The sequence below is a fragment of the Scyliorhinus torazame genome, chromosome 16, assembly GCF_047496885.1.
Source record: "Scyliorhinus torazame isolate Kashiwa2021f chromosome 16, sScyTor2.1, whole genome shotgun sequence".
Taxonomy (NCBI): Eukaryota; Metazoa; Chordata; class Chondrichthyes; order Carcharhiniformes; family Scyliorhinidae; genus Scyliorhinus; species Scyliorhinus torazame.
Genome location: NC_092722.1, coordinates 33,877,083 through 33,898,681, shown reverse-complemented (window position 1 = coordinate 33,898,681; position 21,599 = coordinate 33,877,083). Strand labels below are relative to the sequence as shown.

The 21,599-nt window shown below is 45.9% G+C and overlaps 1 protein-coding gene across 4 annotated transcripts in view; it reads right to left on the bottom strand.

The window, feature by feature from the left end:
- pusl1 (pseudouridine synthase like 1) overlaps nt 1–21,599 on the bottom strand; it is a 103,411-nt gene that overhangs the window by 55,005 nt on the left and 26,807 nt on the right. For 3 of the 4 annotated variants that reach the window (XM_072478220.1, XM_072478223.1, XM_072478221.1), the window contains exon 4: nt 11,949–12,098. The exons of the other annotated variant lie outside the window; for it this stretch is intronic. In XM_072478220.1, the coding sequence (XP_072334321.1) occupies nt 11,949–12,098 (150 nt within the window). The remainder of the gene's footprint in view (nt 1–11,948; nt 12,099–21,599) is intronic. 4 annotated transcript variants of the gene reach the window in all.

Here is a 21,599-nt window from a genome sequence, read left to right as displayed (position 1 = left end):
GGAAAAATCTGTACAGACTGTATAGTATAGTTGATTGTTGGGAAATATGTTTCCCGGGGTGTTTATTCGTTGTAACCTGTTTTGATACATGTTTGTAATAAAATACATTTTTTTAAAAATCTTCTCCCTCAACCCCACTTTCTGGCCTGATCTCCATATCACTTAATTCCCTTTGAGTCCAAACATTTATTGATCGGTCTTGTATACCTTCAACAGTGGGGCAACCATTGTCTCTCTGGGAGAAAGATTTCCAAAGATTCACCCTTTGAATGGAGAAATTTTCCCTCACCTCAGTCCAAAATGGCTGACCAGTTATCCTGAGACCTTAACCCCTCATTCCAGCCTCTCCAGTCAGGGAAACAACCTCTCTGCAGCCACCTGAAAAAGTCCTCTCAGAATTTTAACTGTTTCAATGAGATTATATAATAACCCTCACGAGACCCACGGGGATACATCGATCCATCTCCCCGTGGGACTCGTAGAATACGAGCTCCCCTGCTGGCGGCATGATAGCACAGTGGTTAGCACTGTTGCTTCACTGCGCCAGGGTCCCAGGTTCAATTCGCGGCTTGGGTCACTGCCTGTAGGGAGTCTGCACGTTCTCCCCGTGTCTGCGTGCGTTTCCTCTGGGTGCTACGGTTTCCTCCCACAAGTCCCGAAAGACGTGCTGTTACGTGAATTAGACATTCTGAATTCTCCCTCTGTGTACCCGAACAGGCACCGGAGTGTGGCGACTAGGGGCTTTTCACAGTAATTTCATTGCAGTGTTAATGTAAGCCTACTTGTGACAATAATGAAGATTATTATTATATATCTGGGCATTGTTGACCATCATCGGCATCACGGTTACCCTGGTCACCCACGGACAACAGTCAGTTAGGCTGCCACTGGTAGTGGTGTAAGGAACCTGTCTTCTAGGCCATGATGGTTACAAAGACTCTGCCTGGACTGGCAATAAATCTTCCAGATGGATACTGGCGGTCTGTATGAACTCCGCAGAAAGTATCCAGAGGTTTTTCAGGAGGGCCTGGGAAAAATAAAAGGAGCCAGAACAAAATTTATGTTGACTCAGAGGCCCAGACTAAATACTTCAAGGTCCCGCCGGTTCCATGTGCCCTGCTTCCAAAAGTAGATGATGAATTGAGACGGTTAGAGAGCTTGGACATCATACCCCCGGTCCAGTTTGCGGAATGGGCAATGCCAGTGGTCCCGGTACTGAAACCAGACAAGTCCATGTGATGATTATAAATTGACAGTAAACAAGGCTTGGACCGGTACCCCATGCCACGTGTAGAAGATCTGTACGCAAAGTTGGCCGAGAGCCACTCGTTCATGAAGCTCGACATGAGCCATGCATAACTCCAGTTGGAGTTAGACGCGATATCACGAAAGTATGTCACCATCAACACTCACAGAGGGTTGGACAAATACACTCGGCTTCCCTACGGGGTGTCGTCAACGTGTGCAATTTTTCAGCGGGTGATGGAAAACATCCTCCAAGGGCTTCCCAGGGTAGCTTTCTACCTGGACGATGTGCTTACTATAGGAGCCACCGAGAAGGAGCACCTGGGCAACTTGGAAGAGGTCCTCTGACGGTTCTCTGATGTGGGTGTCAGCCTGAACAGAGGCAAGTGTGTTTTCCAGGCAAAACTGGACATATACAAAGAACAAAGAAAAGTACAGCACAGGAACAGGCCCTTCGGCCCTCCAAGCCTGTGCCGACCATGCTGCCCGTCTAAACTAAAATCTTCTACACTTCCTGGGTCCGTATCCCTCTATTCCCATCCTATACATGTATTTGTCAAGATGCCCCTTAAGTGTCACTATCGTCCCTGCTTCCACCACCTCCTCCGGCAGCAAGTTCCAGGCACCCACTACCCTCTGTGTAAAAAACTTGCCTCGTACATCTCCTCTAAACCTTGCCCCTCGCACCTTAAACCTATGCCCCCTAGTAATTGACCCCTCTACCCTGGGAAAAAGCCTCTGACTATCCACTCTGTCTATACCCCTCATAATACCTTGGATTCCACGTTAATAAGGATGGGTTGCACCCAGTCGGGGGAAAATTCCAGGCAATCAGGGGAGCCCCGACACCTGAAAACACCACGGCGCTGAGGGTGTTGTTGGGGCTCGTAAATTATTATGGGACGTTTAACCCGAACCTGGCTATCTTCCTGGTGTCCCTACATGCGCTATTGAAGAAAAAAACAGAAATGGGCATGGAAAGCAGGAGGAAGCATTGGCCAGAGTGAAACGGCAGTTGTTGTCATCTAAACTATTCTTGCACTACGATCCGTCGAGACCACTTGTCCTCACATGTGATGCCTCCCCATATGGCATTGGAGCAATACTGTCCCGCCGGCGGGATGATGGGATAGAATGACCAATAGAAAATGTGCCCAGAACCTGGGCGATGCAGAGTGCTGCTCTGTGCAAATTGAGAAGGAAGGACTGGCTGTGATATACACGGTAAATACATTTCACCAGTACGTCTGCAGGTGGCATTTCACAATGATCACGGACCCTAAGGCCATATTCAGTCTCTTTAAGGAAGACAATATGATTCCGCCGCCCGTAACCCCACCTACCCTTTTGGACACTAAGGACAATTTAGCCTGGCCAATCCACCTAAACTGCACATCTTTGGACTGTGGGAGGAAACCAGAGCACCCGGAGGAACCCCACGCAAACACGGGGAGAACGTGCAAACTTCACACAGACATCCGAATTGAATCCGGGTCCCTGTGAGGCAACAGTGCTAACCATTGTGCTATCGTGCCGCATCATGACTGGTCTGATGTGGTAATCCTCAACTCCACTTTCCCACCTTATCCCCACAACCCTTGATTTCCTTACTGATTAAAAATATATCTATAACAGCCTTAAACATACTTAACGACGAGCCTCTACAGCCCTCTGTGGTAAAGAATTCCAGAATCACTACTCTCTGAGTGAAGAAATTCTTCCTTATCTCTGTCTTAAATCAGCGACCACTTACTCTCAGACAGTGCTTTCCAGATCCAAACTCCTCACAGCATAAAGTTCCTCTTCATTTATTTCTGCCAATTATCCTAAACCTGTGCCTGCTCTATCCTAATCCTTCCACTAATGGGAACAGTTTCTTCCCATTGACTCTGTCCAGACCCTGCAGGATTTTGAACACCTCTATCAATTCTCTTCCCATCCTTCTCTTTTCCAAGGGAAAAGTCCCAACTTCTCCAATCTATCTACGTAACTGAAGTTGCTCATTCCTGGAACCGTTCTCGTGAATCTTTTCTGCACAATGCTTTCACATCCTTTCTAAAGTGTGGAGTCGAGAACCGGACACAATACTACAACTGAATCAGAACCAGTGTTCTGTACAAGTGTATATAACTTCTTTGCTTTTTTGCTCTATTTTCCTAAAGCCGAGGGGAATAGAGGCTTTGATGGTGCATGTTTTATTCATCGCTCACTCAACCACTCCTGCCACCTCCAACAGCTGATGCACAGACACCCAGATGCCTCTGTTCCTGCACCACCTTTAGAATTATATTATATTATCATGTTCTTCTTATCAAAACAAATCACTTCAAATTTTTCTGCATTAGGTTTCATCTGGCACTTGTCCGTTCAGTCCACCAACCTGTCTCGGTCCTTTTGAAGTCCAACACTATCCTACTCACTGGGCACCTTGCCTCCAAGTTTTGCACCATCTGCAAATGGTAAAATGGTACCCTGTCTTTAATTCATTACCACTCAAAACACAGACAATTCCTGGTACCAAATTCATTGTACTTGGGTCACTTCAGAAATGACTTATTACAGATGTGCATTAATAAGGTTCTGCACGAGAAACAGTTAAACAGGAATGAAAATGCATAAATCAATTGAATTGCTGATAATGGCTGCAAGATATAAATGCAATTTAAGAATTTTTGCCATGTTAGATCGTTGGTGTATAGCGTCAGTGAGTGTTAGAACGCTAGGATTCAGTGTGAGTGAGGGTTAGAACACTGGTGTTCAATGTGAATGAGTGCTAGAACACTGGTGTTCAGCGAGTGTGAGTGCTATAACGCTGGTGTTCAGCGTGAATGAGTGCTAGAACACTGGTGTTCAGCGAGTGTGAGTGCTATAACGCTGGTGTTCAGCGTAAATGAGTGTTAGAACTCTGATGTTCAGGGTGAGTGAGTGTTAGAACACTGGTGTTCAGAGTGAGTGTGTGTTAGAAAACTGGTGTTCAGCGTGAATGAATGCTAGAACGCTGGTGTTCAGCGAGTGTGAGTAATATAATGCTGGTGTTCAGCGTGAATGAGTGCTAGAACACTGGTGTTCAGCGTGAATGAGTGCTAGAACACTGGTGTTCAGCGAGTGTGAGTGCTATAACGCTGGTGTTCAGCGTGAATGTGTGCTAGAACACTGGTGTTCAGTGAGTGTGAGTGCTATAACGCTGGTGTTCAGCGTGAATGAGTGCAAGAACACTGGTGTTCAGTGAGTGTAGGTGCTATAACGCTGGTGTTCAGCGTGAATGAGTGCTAGAACATTGGTGTTCAGCGAGTGTGAGTGCTATAACGCTGGTGTTCAGCGTGAATGAGTGCTAGAACACTGGTGTTCAGTGAGTGTAGGTGCTATAACGCTGGTGTTCAGCGTGAATGAGTGCTAGAACACTGGTGTTCAGCGAGTGTGAGTGCTATAACGCTGGTGTTCAGCGTGAATGAGTGCTAGAACACTGGTGTTCAGTGAGTGTGAGTGCTATAACGATGGTGTTCAGCGTAAATGAGTGCTAGAACACTGGTGTTCAGCGAGTGTGAGTACTATAATGCTGGTGTTCAGCGTGAATGAGTGCAAGAACATTGGTGTTCAGCGAGTGTGAGTGCTATAACGCTGGTGTTCAGCGTGAATGAGTGCTAGAACACTGGTGTTCAGTGAGTGTAGGTGCTATAACGCTGGTGTTCAGCGTGAATGAGTGCTAGAACACTGGTGTTCAGTGAGTGTAGGTGCTATAACGCTGGTGTTCAGCGTGAATGAGTGCTAGAACGCTGGTGTTCAGCGCGTGTGAGTGCTATAACGCTGGTGTTCAGCGTAAATGAGTGTTAGAACTCTGATGTTCAGGGTGAGTGAGTGTTAGAACACTGGTGTTCAGAGTGAGTGTGTGTTAGAAAACTGGTGTTCAGCGTGAATGAGTGCTAGAACGCTGGTGTTCAGCGAGTGTGAGTAATATAATGCTGGTGTTCAGCGTAAATGAGTGCTAGAGCACTGGTGTTCAGCGAGTGTGAGTAATATAATGCTGGTGTTCAGCGTGAATGAGTGCTAGAACACTGGTGTTCAGCGAGTGGGAGTGCTATAACGCTGGTGTTCAGCGTAGATGAGTGCTAGAACACTGGTGTTCAGCGAGTGTGAGTACTATAATGCTGGTGTTCAGCGTGAATGGGTGCTAGAACACTGGTGTTCAGCGTGAATGAGTGCTAGAACATTGGTGTTCAGCGAGTGTGAGTGCTATAACGCTGGTGTTCAGTGTGAATGAGTGCTAGAACACTGGTGTTCAGTGAGTGTGAGTGCTATAACGCTGGTGTTCAGCGTGAATGAGTGCTAGAACACTGGTGTTCAGCGAGTGTGAGTGCTATAACGCTGGTGTTCAGTGAGAGTTAGAACATGAGTGTTCAGTGTGTGAGTTAGAATGCTAGTGTTCAGTGTGAGTGTTAGAATGCTGCTGTTCAGTGAGAGTGAGTGTTAGAACACGAGTGTTCAGTGTGAGTGAGAATGCTAGTGTTCAGTGTGAGTGAGTGTTAGAATGCTGCTGTTCAGTGAGAGTGAGTGTTAGAACACGAGTGTTCAGTGTGAGTGAGTTAGAACACTAGTGTTCACTGTGAGTGAGTATTAGAATGCTGGTGTTCAGTGAGAGTGAGCGCTAGAACACTGTTGTTCTGTGTGAGTGAGTGTTAGAACACTAGTGTTCAGTGTGGGTGTTAGAACCCTGGTGTTCAGTGGAGTGAGCGCTAGAACGCTGGTGTTCAGTGAGTGTGAGTGTTAGAACGCTGGTGTTCAGTGTGAATGTAAGAACACTGGTGTTCAGTGTGAGTGCGTGTTAGAACACTGGTGTTCAGTGTGAGTGAGTGCTAGAACGTGTTCAGCGTGAGTGCTAGATCTCCAGTGTTCAGCGTAAGTGAGTGCCAGAACGCTGGTGTTCAGCGTGAGTGCCAGAACGCTGGTGTTCAGCGTGAGTGCCAGAACGCTGGTGTTCAGCGTGAGTGAGCGCTAGAATGCTGGTGTTCAGTGTGGGTGAGTGCTAGAACTCCAGTGATGTGGAGATGCCAGCGTTGGACTGGGGTGAGCACAGTAAGAAGTCTTCCAACACCAGATTAAAGTCCAACAGGTTTGTTGGTGTGATTTGAAACAAACCTGTTGGACTTTAACCTGGTGTTGTAAGACTTCTCACTAGAACTCCAGTGTTCAGCGTGAGTGAATGTTAGAACGCTAGTGTTTAGCGTGAGTGAGTGTTAGAACTCTGGTCTTCAGCGTGAGTGAGTGTTAGAATACTGGTGTTCAGCGTGAGTGAGTGTTAGAACGTTGGTGATCAATGCGAGTGAGTGTTAGAATGCTGGTGATCAATGTGAGTGAGTGTTAGAACGTTGGTGATCAATGTGAGTGAGTGTTAGAATACTGGTGTTCAGCGTGAGTGAGTGTTAGAACGCTGGTGATCAATGTGAGTGAGTGTTAGAACGTTGGTGATCAATGTGAGTGAGTGTTAGAACGTTGGTGATCAATGTGAGTGAGTGTTAGAACGTTGGTGATCAATGTGAGTGAGTGTTAGAATGCTGGTGATCAATGTGAGTGAGTGTTAGAACGTTGGTGATCAATGTGAGTGAGTGTTAGAACGTTGGTGATCAATGTGAGTGAGTGTTAGAACGTTGGTGATCAATGTGAGTGAGTGTTAGAATACTGGTGTTCAGCGTGAGTGAGTGTTAGAATGCTGGTGATCAATGTGAGTGAGTGTTAGAACGCTGGTGATCAATGTGAGTGAGTGTTAGAACGTTGGTGATCAATGTGAGTGAGTGTTAGAACGTTGGTGATCAATGTGAGTGAGCGTTAGAACGTTGGTGATCAATGTGAGTGAATGTTAGAATGCTGGTGATCAATGTGAGTGAGTGTTAGAACGCTGGTGTTCAGCGTGAGTGAGTGTTAGAATACTGGTGTTCAGCGTGAGTGAGTGTTAGAACGCTGGTGATCAATGTGAGTGAGTGTTAGAACGTTGGTGATCAATGTGAGTGAGTGTTAGAACGTTGGTGATCAATGTGAGTGAGTGTTAGAACGTTGGTGATCAATGTGAGTGAGTGTTAGAACGCTGGTGATCAATGTGAGTGAGTGTTAGAACGTTGGTGATCAATGTGAGTGAGTGTTAGAACGTTGGTGATCAATGTGAGTGAGTGTTAGAACGTTGGTGATCAATGTGAGTGAGTGTTAGAATACTGGTGTTCAGCGTGAGTGAGTGTTAGAATGCTGGTGATCAATGTGAATGAGTGTTAGAACGCTGGTGATCAATGTGAGTGAGTGTTAGAACGTTGGTGATCAATGTGAGTGAGTGTTAGAACGTTGGTGATCAATGTGAGTGAGTGTTAGAACGTTGGTGATCAATGTGAGTGAGTGTTAGAATGCTGGTGATCAATGTGAGTGAGTGCCAGAACGCTGGTGTTCAGCGTGAGTGAGCGCTAGAATGCTGGTGTTCAGTGTGGGTGAGTGCTAGAACTCCAGTGATGTGGAGATGCCAGCGTTGGACTGGGGTGAGCACAGTAAGAAGTCTTCCAACACCAGATTAAAGTCCAACAGGTTTGTTGGTGTGATTTGAAACAAACCTGTTGGACTTTAACCTGGTGTTGTAAGACTTCTCACTAGAACTCCAGTGTTCAGCGTGAGTGAATGTTAGAACGCTAGTGTTTAGCGTGAGTGAGTGTTAGAACTCTGGTCTTCAGCGTGAGTGAGTGTTAGAATACTGGTGTTCAGCGTGAGTGAGTGTTAGAACGTTGGTGATCAATGCGAGTGAGTGTTAGAATGCTGGTGATCAATGTGAGTGAGTGTTAGTACGTTGGTGATCAATGTGAGTGTTAGAATGCTGGTGATCAATGTGAGTGAGTGTTAGAACGCTGGTGATCAATGTGAGTGAGTGTTAGAACGTTGGTGATCAATGTGAGTGAGTGTTAGAACGTTGGTGATCAATGTGAGTGAGTGTTAGAATGCTGGTGATCAATGTGAGTGAGTGTTAGAACGCTGGTGTTCAGTGTCAGTACTAGTATTTTGGCACCCACAGTCTGGTGCACACTCAGTGTACACACCAGCACTTACTGGTATCATGTGTTGTTATAGTGGTGCTCAGAGTTGCAGCAGTTAACCTGATGGGTGCTCAGTGGCCGGAGAGTTTATATCACGTGATCCATGGTGGCATGTTCTGGATTTTTTGGTGTTGCTCCCGTGCAGTCAGTTTGCTGACCTCAAAGTCTTAAACATCAATGAAAGACATCTGGGGTGACAAACTAGAAGCAACTGAGCCTGAGGAGCAGGTCCCCAGCAACACTCAACCTCTGGGAGCAGGGGAGAAAATGAAATGAAATGAAAATGAAAATCGCTTATTATCACAAGCAGGCTTCAAATGAAGTTACTGTGAAAAGCCCCTAGTCGCCACATTCCGGCGCCTGTTCGGGGAGGCTGGTACGGGAATCGAACCGTGCTGCTGGCCTGCCTTGGTCTGCTTTAAAAGCCAGCGATTTAGCCCAGTGTGCTAAACCAGCCCCTTGTGCTAAACCAGCCCCTTGGTTGGGCGGGGGTGCACATTGGAAAGAAAAGTGTGAGAACATTCCAGAATGAAAAGGCTTGATATAAATCTAATTGACATCTACTGCACTCTAATAATAAATAAAAAATTACTTTGTGTAGCAGATGTGGAAGTGCTGCTGCCAGATGTTGCAGGGATTTCAATTTATATTTCACAGGGGAGCTCAGTGCCTGAAAGAAACGTTTAGTCTGATAGACAAGTCTAGAAACTCGCTGACTTAGAAATAAATCTGGAGCAGATTTAATTGGCTCAAAGATCGATGGAAATTCAATTCCTGCCTCAGCAACAATCAGACAAATGCTGGGAGGGAACAGCAGGTTTGGAGTGGACCAAGGAGGGTGTCCAATACGAATCGAACAAATTCTGTTACTTCTGGTTTCACAGAGACAGTTTATATTTTCAAAAACACTTATTCGCCAGCCCCTCATTACTAACGGGTATTGAAAGTGGGTCCTTTATTAGGCTTAAGGCCCGTAATTTATCTACATGTTAAAGAAAAAGGATCCCACAAATTTGGGAGTAGGACCATTGCCACTGTCCATTGGCCCCACTGCTAAAATGGTATGCTTTGTATCAGCCATGATTGAATGATAGAGCAGACTCGATGGGCCAAATTGCCTAATTCTGCTCCTATATCTTATGGTCTTATACACCCAAGAAACAGACACAGTGCCCACCAATTCCTACTCCACTAGATGCTAGTGTTGCTACTCACACCAAATTTCACAAATTAAATAGTCAGGCAGTGGAGCATGGAATTGGAGCCTAGTCTTTGTACAATTACAGAGACTTACAAGACATATGGTGCACCTCCCAACCAAGAACATTGTTTCAGCTTGCTCTTCTATGTACCTTATGTCATGTTAATCTTTGAAACTGAATTATGCCAACAAATCAATTTTCTCAAGAAATGCAGAGAAACTGTTTGGGCTGCAACCTGGGATGGCACTGTTTCAAATCTGCTCATGGATTTTAAATGTCTTAATTCTAACTTAGTGCCCTTTCCAGGGCAAGTATACTCTATTGAATATAACAATGAATTCAACAAAATTGACAGGGGTGACAGGCCCTGGTAACTAAGCAGCCATTGTAACTAAAACAAAACATCAAAAGGAAACTTAAGTGATTAAATTAAAATGTAAGTCCCGGGCGTAATGATGCAGCCCAAACCCCGCGGCACCCACTGGTCATGGAAGACCTGAACCGTGCTGGCGGACACTGCGTGCTCCATCTCCAAGGACACCCAGCCACGAATGTAGCCACATGTAGAGGGGCAGATAGTCGGGTCTGACGAACCGCTGGACTGTCAGCCCAGGAGTAGGCCCACAAGGAGATCCTCCTTCAGGACAAGTATATGAGCACAGGTAAATCCGCAGTTAATGCCCACCAGCTGCGTGCAATTAAAAACCCAATGAATATACAATTAACAGGGACTGCCAGAAATAATAAAAATAGCGCACAAATTTGAGACCCACAACCTGACTGACTGGAATATACCAAGCAACCATCAGTTCAAACAAAAATATTTCTTTCAGCATGACTGGCTGGCATTATGGTGACCAGGTCTGCTTGACATTAGCTGCTGCAGAAGAAAAATAGTAAAAGCAATTATCAGCCAAGTGTAAGTTTCTATCTATTAACAGGATTAAAATCTATTCCCTCTTTACTGTTTGATGTATTTTAATTACAGCAAAGTGTATTCGCTCTTAAAGAAGAAATGTTCAAAATCAAACAGCTGCTGAGAATTGTGATGAATTTTATCACCGTGGTTCATTCTATTAAACTTGCTTTGAATGTTATGCTTAAGCAGGAACACAGTGGTCTAAACAGGGGAAGATCGATTGGCAAGTCGCTCCCCCCACCCCACCCCAGTGGTGCACCAGAAGATCTCGCCGCTACCCCGCCAGAAAATACGCCGCGGGGAATGGGGGGGTCGAACATTCTGCTGATTTAATTTTTCCAAACCCACAGGTTTCGAACTGAAATATAACACACACACTCAATCAGTGCTCTTTCATTCCAAATCCACTGGGAGTGATGAGAATGATCCCAAACGTAAGCAAGTGCAAAGCACAGCACTGCAGATGCTGGAATTCTGAGGCTGTTGGAATCTGAAACAAAAATAGAAAATGCTGGACAATCTCAGCAGGTCTGGCAGCATCTGTGGAGAGAGACCGGAGCTAACGTTCGAGTCGGGATGGCTGTTTGCCAAAGCTGGAGAGAACCGGAAATAGGATGACAGCAAATATTCTTCATGGGTGAAACCAAAGTTCCCATAAACGAGGGCTGTTTGTAAATGAGCACTACTTTAACTGTAGCCTAACTAGGGATTTGTAGGAACATAGAAACAGTCGGCCATTCAGCCCATCCTGCCTGCTCAGCCATTCAATTACATTATGGCTGATCATCTATCTCTCTGCCACTTTCCTGTGTTATCCCCCTATCCCTTGATGCCATTAGTCTCCAGGAATCTATTGATCACTATTTTGAACACGCGCAATGGTTGAACGGAAAGGAGAGAGGAGGAATGAGGGGAACGGAAAGGCAAACGAGAAATAAGGGAGAAAGCGAAAGAAAGGGGGGAAGAGGGAAGGAGAGATGGAATGAAAAAGAGGACAAATGAGAGGTACTGCAAGAGAGGTGGGCAAAAAAGGAAAGCAATGAGAGTGGCAGGGAGAAAAATTATTTTAAAATAGAGATAAAGAGAGCAGGAATGATATGAGAGACTGTGAAATAAATGGAAAATGGGAGAGTGGGACCAAAAGTGGATAATAAAATCAGGTACAGAGGAAGAACAAGAGAGTGAGAGGGAATAACAGAATGCATTCCAGACTTACATTAAAGATCAGGAAACCAAACTTGTTAAAAGTCACATTGATGGAGGCGATTTCGAACAATGACAGTGAGAAGATTGATGGAGCACACTCGTATGATAGAATCAAATCCTCTGGCTCTTTAACAAAGACAACTTCCTTTTCTGGCTTGGGTTTGAAAAGCAGAGCACGCCTATACAGAGGAAGCTGGATTGATGAGTGTTCTTTTACGATTCCTCCCCCCTCTCACATCGTCTCACAGTGCACAGAAAGGTCAACATTCTGGGGAGCCAAAGTGAATTGTAACAACGCAAAGTGATCTTTCTACTCACCTGTTAGCCGTGGGCCAGCAAAGATTCCTTTCAAATACTGGAAGGTGAGAACGGTGGCAGCACCCTGTCACAAGTCGGTACACATAGGTCCGTGATAGAGCCCTGAATCGAGCGCTGAAGTCATCAGCCACCCGAAAGGCTTTTAAGACGCTGCCGAAAAACGTTTGCAAAAAAAGACTTTTGTCAGGTTCGGGATGGGAGTCACGATTGAAAGACAGTCAGAAAAGTTATGGGTCAGCCCATTGAAAATCACTTTGAAGTGTATGAGCTATGATAAAAGCTCATTGTTGTAAATACATCTCGTCAGTAATAGTTTAAACAGATCTTAAATAGACCTTACAGACTTGGAAATACTTCTCCCCAAAATTAGCCCAGCAAACCATTATATTTAATAATCCTGCTCTGTTATAAAAGGTTGTTTGCTATTCTCTATGTAACATATGGTCGTGAGCATGTTATATGGTTTATATACAAATATATTTATGTTTTGTTAAAAATCCTGTCCATGCCAGGCACTCCCTATCCACAAACTTTGCTTCTTGTGCCATGATTTGGAGTCACAGGTTTTATGTCAATATTTAACACTGAAACTATGGCTGAGGTTTTGGGTCCTGCTGAAGTGGGGAACAGAGACGAACAGGGTCCGAAAATACTGGTGCCTGTTGACCTGCTGGTTTTCCGGCCCCATTTCTGGTGCCAGCCTTGTTCCCGAGGGGGGTTCGGGGCCAGCAATGAAGCCCCATCCCACAAGGGGGCTGCCAACTGGGCTCGTTAGGAGCCGCCAGCTTTGAGAGCCCGTTTACTGCCCTTCATTGGATGATGAATCTTTCTCCATGCCAATTAAGGGGCCTCCTCTGTGAAAATCCCAAAGGGAGCCCGCTTCCCCAGGGTCAGGACCCAGAAACGCTCCCAACGCCTGTTTCCAGTCTCTGGAGGGAATATTCAGCCTTGCATATGTAAACATTTAAAATAGAAATGTCCCATCGGAACATATTAACACGGAAGAACACAATATTAATATGTCAACATTTTGCTGGTCAGTCAAAGAACCAAGAACAATACAGCACAGGAACAGGCCCTTCGGTCCTCGAAGCCTGTATCGGTCATGATACCAACCTTGGTCAAAACCCTCAGTATTTCCTAGTGCCGTATTTTCTTTATTTATCCGTTGACTTTATTAAATTTATTCAAATTGTTTTTCAAAGGAATCATCCAGCAATTTTTTTCTCAGCAGTTGAAATTTTTAACATTAGAAATTAGGCTCCATTCATCCTAAGGCCTTTTTCAAGCGGATAAATAAGATTATTTCGGGCTTTGTGTGGGCGAGTAAAACCCCGCGAGTGAAGAAAGTGTTGCTGGAGCGCAGTCGGGGGGAGGGTGGGTTGGCGCTGCCGAACTTCTGCAATTACTACTGGGCGGCTAATATAGCCATGATTAGGAAGTGGGTAGTGGGGAGGGGTCGGAATGGGAGCAGATGGAGGCAGCGTCATGTAAAGCCACCAGTCTGAGAGCATTGGTAACGGCACCTCTGCCATTCTTGACAGCCCCCAATACTCCACAAGTCTGGTGGTAGTGGCGGCTCTGAGGATCTGGGGGCAATGGAGGAGATATAATGGAGGAGATATAAGAGAGTGGAGGGAGCATCGATTTGGACCCCGATTTATAACAACCACAGGTTTGTACCAGGTAGGCTAGATGGCAGGTTCCGGAGTTGGCAGAGGGCAGGAATTGGAAGGATGGGGGATCTATTTATAGATGGGAGCTTTCCCAGCTTGAAAGCTTTGGAGGATAAATTTAAATTGCCAGCAGGGAATGGTTTTAGGTATTTGCAGGTGCGAGACTTCCTGAGAAAACAGGTGCCGGCCTTTCTGCTGCTGCCGCAATGGGGGATACAGGGTAGAATAGTTTCCAGTATCTGGCTGGGAGAGGGGAAGGTATCGGATATTTACCAGGAGCTTCCTGAGGCGGAGGAAACTCCGGTGGAGGAGCTTAAGGGCAAGTGGGAGGTCGAACTAGGGGGAGAGATAGAGGCGGGGTTATGGGCGGATGCCCTAAGCAGGGTTAATACCTCCTCATCATGTGCCAGGCTTAGCCTGATACAATTTAAGGTAGTCCACCGGGCACACATGACAGCGGCTATGATGAGTAAGTTCTTCGGGGTTGAGGATTGGTGTGCGAGGTGCGCAGGAAGCCCAGCAAATCATGTCCACATGATTTGGGCATGCCAGAAGCTGAGAGGGTTTTGGCAGGATTTTGCAAAGGCAATGTCCACGGTACTAAAAACACGGGTGGTGCCAGGGAAGTGGGATGGAAATTTTCGGAGATGGGAGGAGAAAGGAATTAGGACAGTAAAAGATTTGTTTCTTGGGGGTCGTTTTGCGGTATTGAAGGAGCTGGAAGCGAAGTGTGGGCTGGAGCAGGGGGAAATATTTAGGCACATGCAGGTTCGAGACTTTGCCAGAAAGGAGATACAGAGCTTCCCAGTAGAGCCAGCTTCCACATTGCTGGAGGAGGTGCTGACGACAGGGGGACTGGAGAAGGGGTAGTATCAGCGGTTTACGGGGCTATTTTGGAAGAGGAGAAGGCGCCGCTAGAAGGGATCAAGGCAAAGTGGGAGGAAGAGTTGGGAAAGGATATGGAGGAGGGGTTCTGGTGTGAGGTGCTCCGGAGGGTGAACGCCTCCATCTCGTGTGCGAGGTTGGGGCTGATACAGCTGAAGGTGGTGTGTAGAGCGCACCTCACAAGGGCAAGGATGAGCTGGCTCTTTGAGGGGGTAGAAGATATGTGTGAACGTTGCGGGGGGGCCCCGCAAACCACATTTATATGTTTTGGTCCTGTCCAAAGCTGGAGAATTACTGGAAGGAGGTTTTTAGGGTAATCTCTAAAGTGGTGCATGTGAAACTGGACCTGGTCCTCGGGAGGCCATATTTGGGGTGTCGGACCAGCCGGGGTTGGAAACGGGTGCCGAGGCAGATGTTGTAGCCTTCACCTTGTTGATCGCCCGAAGGCGGATCCTGTTAGGGCGGAGATCAACCTCTCCACCCTGTGCCCTGGCGTGGCGGGGGGACCCGCTGGAATTCTTGACTCTTGAGAATGTCAAATTTGAACTGAGGGGAAGGACGGAGGGGTTCTACAATTAATGGGCATTATTCATTATGCACTTTCGAGAATTGGATCACATCGAACATTGGGGGGGGGGGGGGAGGGGGGGGGGGAGGGGGACTGTATGTGTTGATGGTGCCTATGGGTGATTCCTGATTCCTGTTTGTCATTTGTTTATGTTAACATGCGGGCTAATGTCTGGGGTTTGGTGGGATGATGGGATCGTTGTTATTGATATGGGGATTGACATTACATTTGTTACTGATTATTGTTTATTGTTGGGTGTAAATTTGGGAGAAAATGTGAAAAGGGAGAAGAAAAAATATTTTTTTTAAAAAGACAACTCACCACCATTTTCTCCAGGGCAATTAGGGATGGGCAATAAAAGCTGATGAGGTCAGCGACGTCCACATCCCATGATCACATTTTTAAAAAGTAAACTACATAAGGCGTTACAGTTGGAAAATCTAGACCAATATTGCTGGAAATTAAACATCACTTTGCATGCTTCATTTCTGTTGAAACTCTGGCTGCTCTTCCAATGCTTTGTTTTCCATGCTACTTTAGACTCATGCAGGAATAGGAGCAAGGGTTATAGCCCCAGAGAAGCCACACTTACTCCAGGATCACTGTGTCCTGCACCGATCCTTGCAGCACCTGCAAGGTTAGTGGAGGAGTATCTAATCTCCTTGGAGTAGATAGATGTCCACAGCACTCTCAGAGAGAACCTCCTCGGGGTCTACCTCCTCCAAGTAGTTGGCAAGGTCCAGCATCCATTGAGGCCCAGAACCATTCACCAGGAGGTTAGTGCACTCCATCTCACTTGGTGCGCCCAGTCTCCTGCTGGGCTCCAGCTAAATTGGAGAAGTGGAAACGTCTGGTCCTAGGGCCAACCCATGACATCGCCGGCCTTGCAAGGTCTGGGCAGAGGTCATGGCCCTTGCAGGGCTGCATGAAACATCCCAGAAACAGCCAGGATCTGCATATCTTCATCAGGAGTTACAACAGGAATCTGGCTGCACAAATCCTGACTCGCAAATGGAATAGAAACAGCAGATGCAGAAGTGCTTCAGCAGGTTAATCAGCATTTGGACAAGAGTCTTCATCAGATCTACTGTGCATTTACCAATGTCTCTTGTTCTATGTCAAACCAGCAGATCCCATTCAATATTTCTCAGGGCGAGTTGGGGATGTGCCGTGTAAGGCAGAAGATTAGCATTGCTGATTTATAGTTCCTCAAAGTCTGTTGCTATTAAATGGCATTCTGGAGCTTTTAAAAAAATAAATTTAGAGTACCCAATTCATTTTCTTTTCCAATTAAGGGACAATTTAGTGTGGCCAATCCACCTAGCCTGCACATCTTCGGGTTGTGGGGGCGAAACCCACGCAAACAAGGGGAAAATGTGCAAACTCCACACGGACAGTGACCCAGAGCCGGGATCGAACCTGGGACCTTGGCACCGTGAGGCAACAGGGCTAACCCACTACGGCATTCTGGAGCTTTAACCAGTAGTTTGAGGGTTGAGCTTCATCCCAATCCGTTATCATCTGACAACAGTAAATAAGTGACATCTGTACCTTCGCCTTTCTAGAGCAGGATGTACCAGTTGGACGTTGATATGCGGCAGGTAACAGCAACTGAGTTGGACGAGGGATTTAAATGCACTGAGGGAGAGGTCTGAGCGTTGGTACCATTTTGTCACCATTGTAGAAATGGAACTTGAGCTTTGGCATCAATGCAGGCTGGAATCTGAGGTTAGGCTCCCTGGAGTATTCCTAAAATCAGTCAGAAATAGGGGCCTGAAGGCACAGGGAGAGCCTCCGGATCTGAGCAACAATAACTTGCATTGACATAGCGCCGCTAACCTGTTAAAATATCTGCAGAGCCCCTCACAGAAACATCCACAGACGCTCCAGCACTAGTTTCAAAGTCATTTCTGCAAACATTGAATTCAGTATTTTGCTCTAATTCTGGGATGGATCCCTCGGTTTCACAGCTGCTGTTTAGTTGAACATTTACTTCCAACACAGGTGGTGCTAATCAGAATCCTTTCGATTTGCCTGAGGTGATTTCAAGCCCGCGGATGTGTGAATAATAAGATGGGATCGTTCCACAATTGATGGGAGATCAATTTTTGATTTTAAATCTGAAATTGACGGACTTTTGTCAGGTGCAGGTATTAAGGGATGTGGGGCAATGGTGGGAATGTGAAGTTCGGTCGCAGAACAGCCATGATCCCAATGAATGGCAAAACAACTCAAGAGGCTCAATGACCTCTTCCTGTAGAATTGTAGAATCCCTACAATGCAGAAGGAGGCCATTCAGCTCATTGAGTCTGCACTGGCCCTTTGAAAGGCCACCATTCCTAGGCCCAATTCCCCACCCTGTCCCTGTAACCCCACCCAAACTTTGGCCACAGGGGCAATTTACCATGGCCAATCCACCTAATCTGCACAATTTTGAACTGTGGGAGAAAACTGGAGCACCTGAAGGAAATCCACCCAGATACGGGCAGAATGTACAAATTCCACAGACAGTAACCCGAGGTTGGAATCAAACCCAGGTCTCTGGCGCTGTGAGGCAGCAGTGCTAACCACTGTGCCACCGTGCCGGTAAGGGAAAAGCACAATAATAGCGTATTACACATTTCCGATGCAATATTAACCCCCTCCCCCCAACTCCAACAAGGATAAGTATGAGGGGGTCGACAGGGAGTGCCCACAAAAAGAAGAAACTGAGAATTCAGCCCCAAACTGCCATGCACCCACCTGCTGCCATTTTCCCAGCAATGGTTTCAATGTGTTTAATTGTCCTGCCATGTAGAGACGGTACTCCTTCCGAACCTATTTATCTCAGGCTCCTACAGTGAAGTTGAAATTCTGGTTTAAATTTTACGCTTACTGCATGGCATTCCCACGGCTCAGGAATCCTGGCCATGGAAGGCAGGTGGGAGCTCTTGGCCCCACTGGGTTAAGCGTCTTTCTCTGTGCTCCTGTGGGACAGCATGAGCAGGGGTTTCCCCCCATCCCATTTCCCCCAGGCCCCTAAAGAAGACTTTAAACACCCCTCTGTCAATCATGGCCTCCTCTTCTTCCGATGGCCTGCCTCCGCCCTCCAGACTCAGTGGCCTTGCTCTCTCCAAGCTGAGAACTGTCCTCAAAGTTGCATCTTTCAACATTCAGCCTCTCCAACATGTGACGGCAGGACCTCTGTCCATTTCCCATACTTGGTTTTCTTTCTATCTCCGTTTTACTCATCCTCAATGCCTCGCTCCTTTTTACCATCATAACTTCTTAAACACTGTCACCCATATTTATATATAGTATGGACCAAAGTCTTTATGTCTGATGAAGTGTTCATTTAGATACAAATAATGCGGGGAGCCGAGGCAGAAGTGTGCATTTCATTTAGCCAGATCTTGAAAGCACTGGAATAATTCTGTTGCTGGCATGATGTAATCCTTCAATGTACCTTTTCTGTGCTTCCAATATCCTTTCTAGAATAGGCATATTGTACTGCAGCTACAGCCGAGTCAACATCTTGTACAGGATCATCAGTACCTCCTTGCTTTCGTATTTGAAATTCAGAATCCAATCTGTCTTTGTTAAGGCTTCTCCTACCCTGAACCTTCTCGTACAAATGTGTATCTGTACCTTCAGCTTGCTGTTCCTCCACTCCGTTATAAAAGTTCGGATTTAGGGTGTATTTTTTATTTCATTTACAGGATGTGGGTATTGCTGGTTAGGCCAGCATTTATTGCCCATCCACATCCTCCCTTTCTCCCCAAAATGTATTATGTCACATTAATTTACAATGAATTGCAATTCCCTGCGCTCGCTACTCATCTTGTCAATCTGAGACGCAACCATTTTCTCCTCCATTCAGTGACCTCCTGCCCTTCATTTTGCTGGAGTTCAGTTGAAAAGTGGAGATAAAAGGGCATTTGCATTATGGATGTTGTAAGATCCTTGCTGTTTATTTCCTTTGTTGCCATTTATTTTATGTTATTTTTATTATTTTGTTCTGTGGACCCACAATTGGGATGTGCCTTTAAGCAGAAAACTCTAAGTTGAAACAGCCTGTTTGTCAGGACCCTATGTTCCCAGGCTTCATGTTTGGGAGAGAAGACGCCAGACTCTTTGGCACTGAGTGGATCTTAGGATCTGGCTTTGGAGGTAGTCGGTTCGATTGGTTAACTGGCAACCAGTGGGTTGGCCAGGGACAGTGTTCTGCCTGACAACAGTCAGTGATTGGTTCCTGTGTGATACTTTCTTAGAGAATTTAGCAGATGTGTTTAGATCTTAGAAGTGAAAGGAATGCTCTCTCTCTCTCTCTCTCTCTCCAGCTTTCTGAAGTGAAAGATGTGCTCTATTGTTCTGAAAGCAGTGAGTGCCCGGCACATCCTTGGTATTTAAATAAAATCTCATTTCACCTATGTTGCGACTTTGGGTCAAGTGGGGCTGGAATTGGGCAGCACAGTAGGTCCCAGGTTCAATTCCTGGCTTGGGTCATTGTCTGTGCAGAGTCTGCACGTTCTCCCCGTGCCTGCGGCGATTTCCTCCGGGTGCTCTGGTTTCCCCCAATAGGTCCCGAAAGACGTGTTAGACGAATTGGACATTCTGAATTCTCCCTCAGCGTACCCGAACAGGCGCTGGAATGTGGCGACTTGGGGATTTTCACAGTAACTTCATTGCAGTGTTAATGGAAGCCTACTTGTGACAATCATAAAGATTATTATCATTAACCCAAGGTGCCGTGACAATGTTAGGACGGCCTGACTCCTGATACCATTTCCTTTTCACTGGGAAACAAGAGTCCTCAATCCTAGTTGTTAACTGACCACAGCAAGGCGAGCTGTGAGTCTTGCCCAGTGATACAGGGGTCAGTTATTTTTGCCTCGGGCCACAAGTAGAGGCAGATAATGAGCACCATGGCTTTAGAAACGGCAGAATCAGCTTAGAAGCCAATATCACACAGGCAAATTTGGGGGAGAAGAGAGAAAAAGTTTTAACACCAGTTCTATTGTTAGTAAAATAATCAAATCATCATTGAAAGATGCAATGGTGACACAAGGGAAAACATTTTTATTCAGTGAGTGATTAGGATCTGGATTACATTGCCTGAGAGTGGGGTGGAGGCAGATTCAATCAAGGCCCTCAAATAAGAATTGGATCATTAGCTGAAGTTAAAAAAATTGTAGGGTTACAGGAAAAGGCGGGAGAGTGGAACTAGGCGGGTTGCTCTTCCAGAGAGCCAGCATGTACACGATGGGCCAAATGGCCTCCTTCTGTGCTGTAACCATTCTAGGATTCTATTCACATTATATGAAGCTTGTCGATGTACAGCATATCGAACAGCGCTAACATTTGGAGTAAGAGTAAATTGTTTTAGTTTGAAAATGTGACCTGTTTTCAGACATCCCTCATTAAAAGATTGTCACATGTATTTAACAGAAGTTGCGTGGCAGAGTGGGTCCCTGCCTCTGAGCTGGAAGCTCCAGGTTGGGGTCCCACCCCAGGAGTTAATGGCTAAGGAAGGTGCATTTATAACCTGGCCAAATAAGTTGATTATCAATCAGCAAATCCTTGCAACACGGGCCAAAGGCTGGCGGTAAAAGCCATGTGCTGGAAAAAAAGTTGGAGCCTCTATCATCACTATTTATAGTTCAAGACTACAGCATGAATGTAAAAGTGCATGTTACCACAGCAACCCGGACCCCCTGAGTGATCTGCAACACCCCCCCACCACCGCATATATATAAAACGCTAGTAAACTATTTTCACCATCAATCGTATTTCCAATTTCTCCCTGGTTCTAACATCTTTGTAGAAAGCCGGTTGCAGTACAAAAAAAGTCATTACTTTATTAGCTAAGTATTGCTCTAAATTTTCTCTAACTATTAGGTTGAAGCTGGGTTTCTGGCCTGATGCCAAGTGTGTCTCTTGTTGAATTAATATAAGCCTGATCCTTACAGCCAAAGGAGGTTGTGTTGGAACAAGAGCCAAGAAAGAAAAGTGAAGCCAAGAAAACAAAATCAAATAAGAATATCAAGATGTATTTGCAATTATACAACAGAATATGGTCAATTCCTCCTTTAGTAAGAGATCGAGCCCTACCTCCGATCAACTGATGATGGTTGAGCTTGACTGGGTTACAATGTGTTGTGTTGGAATATACCACATGGCCAGAGGGTGACACATAATTTAGTCTGTGATAGAGACTTGCAAAAAGCACAAGCCTCACAGGTTACAGCAAGCTCAGCCATTAAGTTAATTAAGGTTATCGTGGCAATGAGCCAAGTTAGACAATGACTGGACCACAGTGTTTAAAGTAATCTAATTGACTATGTTGATAAGTGATGCGACCATCAATTCACTCGAGACGAAGAGTTGAAGTGAACAGTGGCTTTAATCAACTAGAACTGTGCCTGCCTGCGACTGCTCTGCACTGAGAGCCGTCTACAGGGCAGCAGCTCTATCTACCTCCCCTCAAGGAGGCGGAGCCAGGGGCGGAGCCCACAAGGGCACCAACATGATACAAAGTGGTGT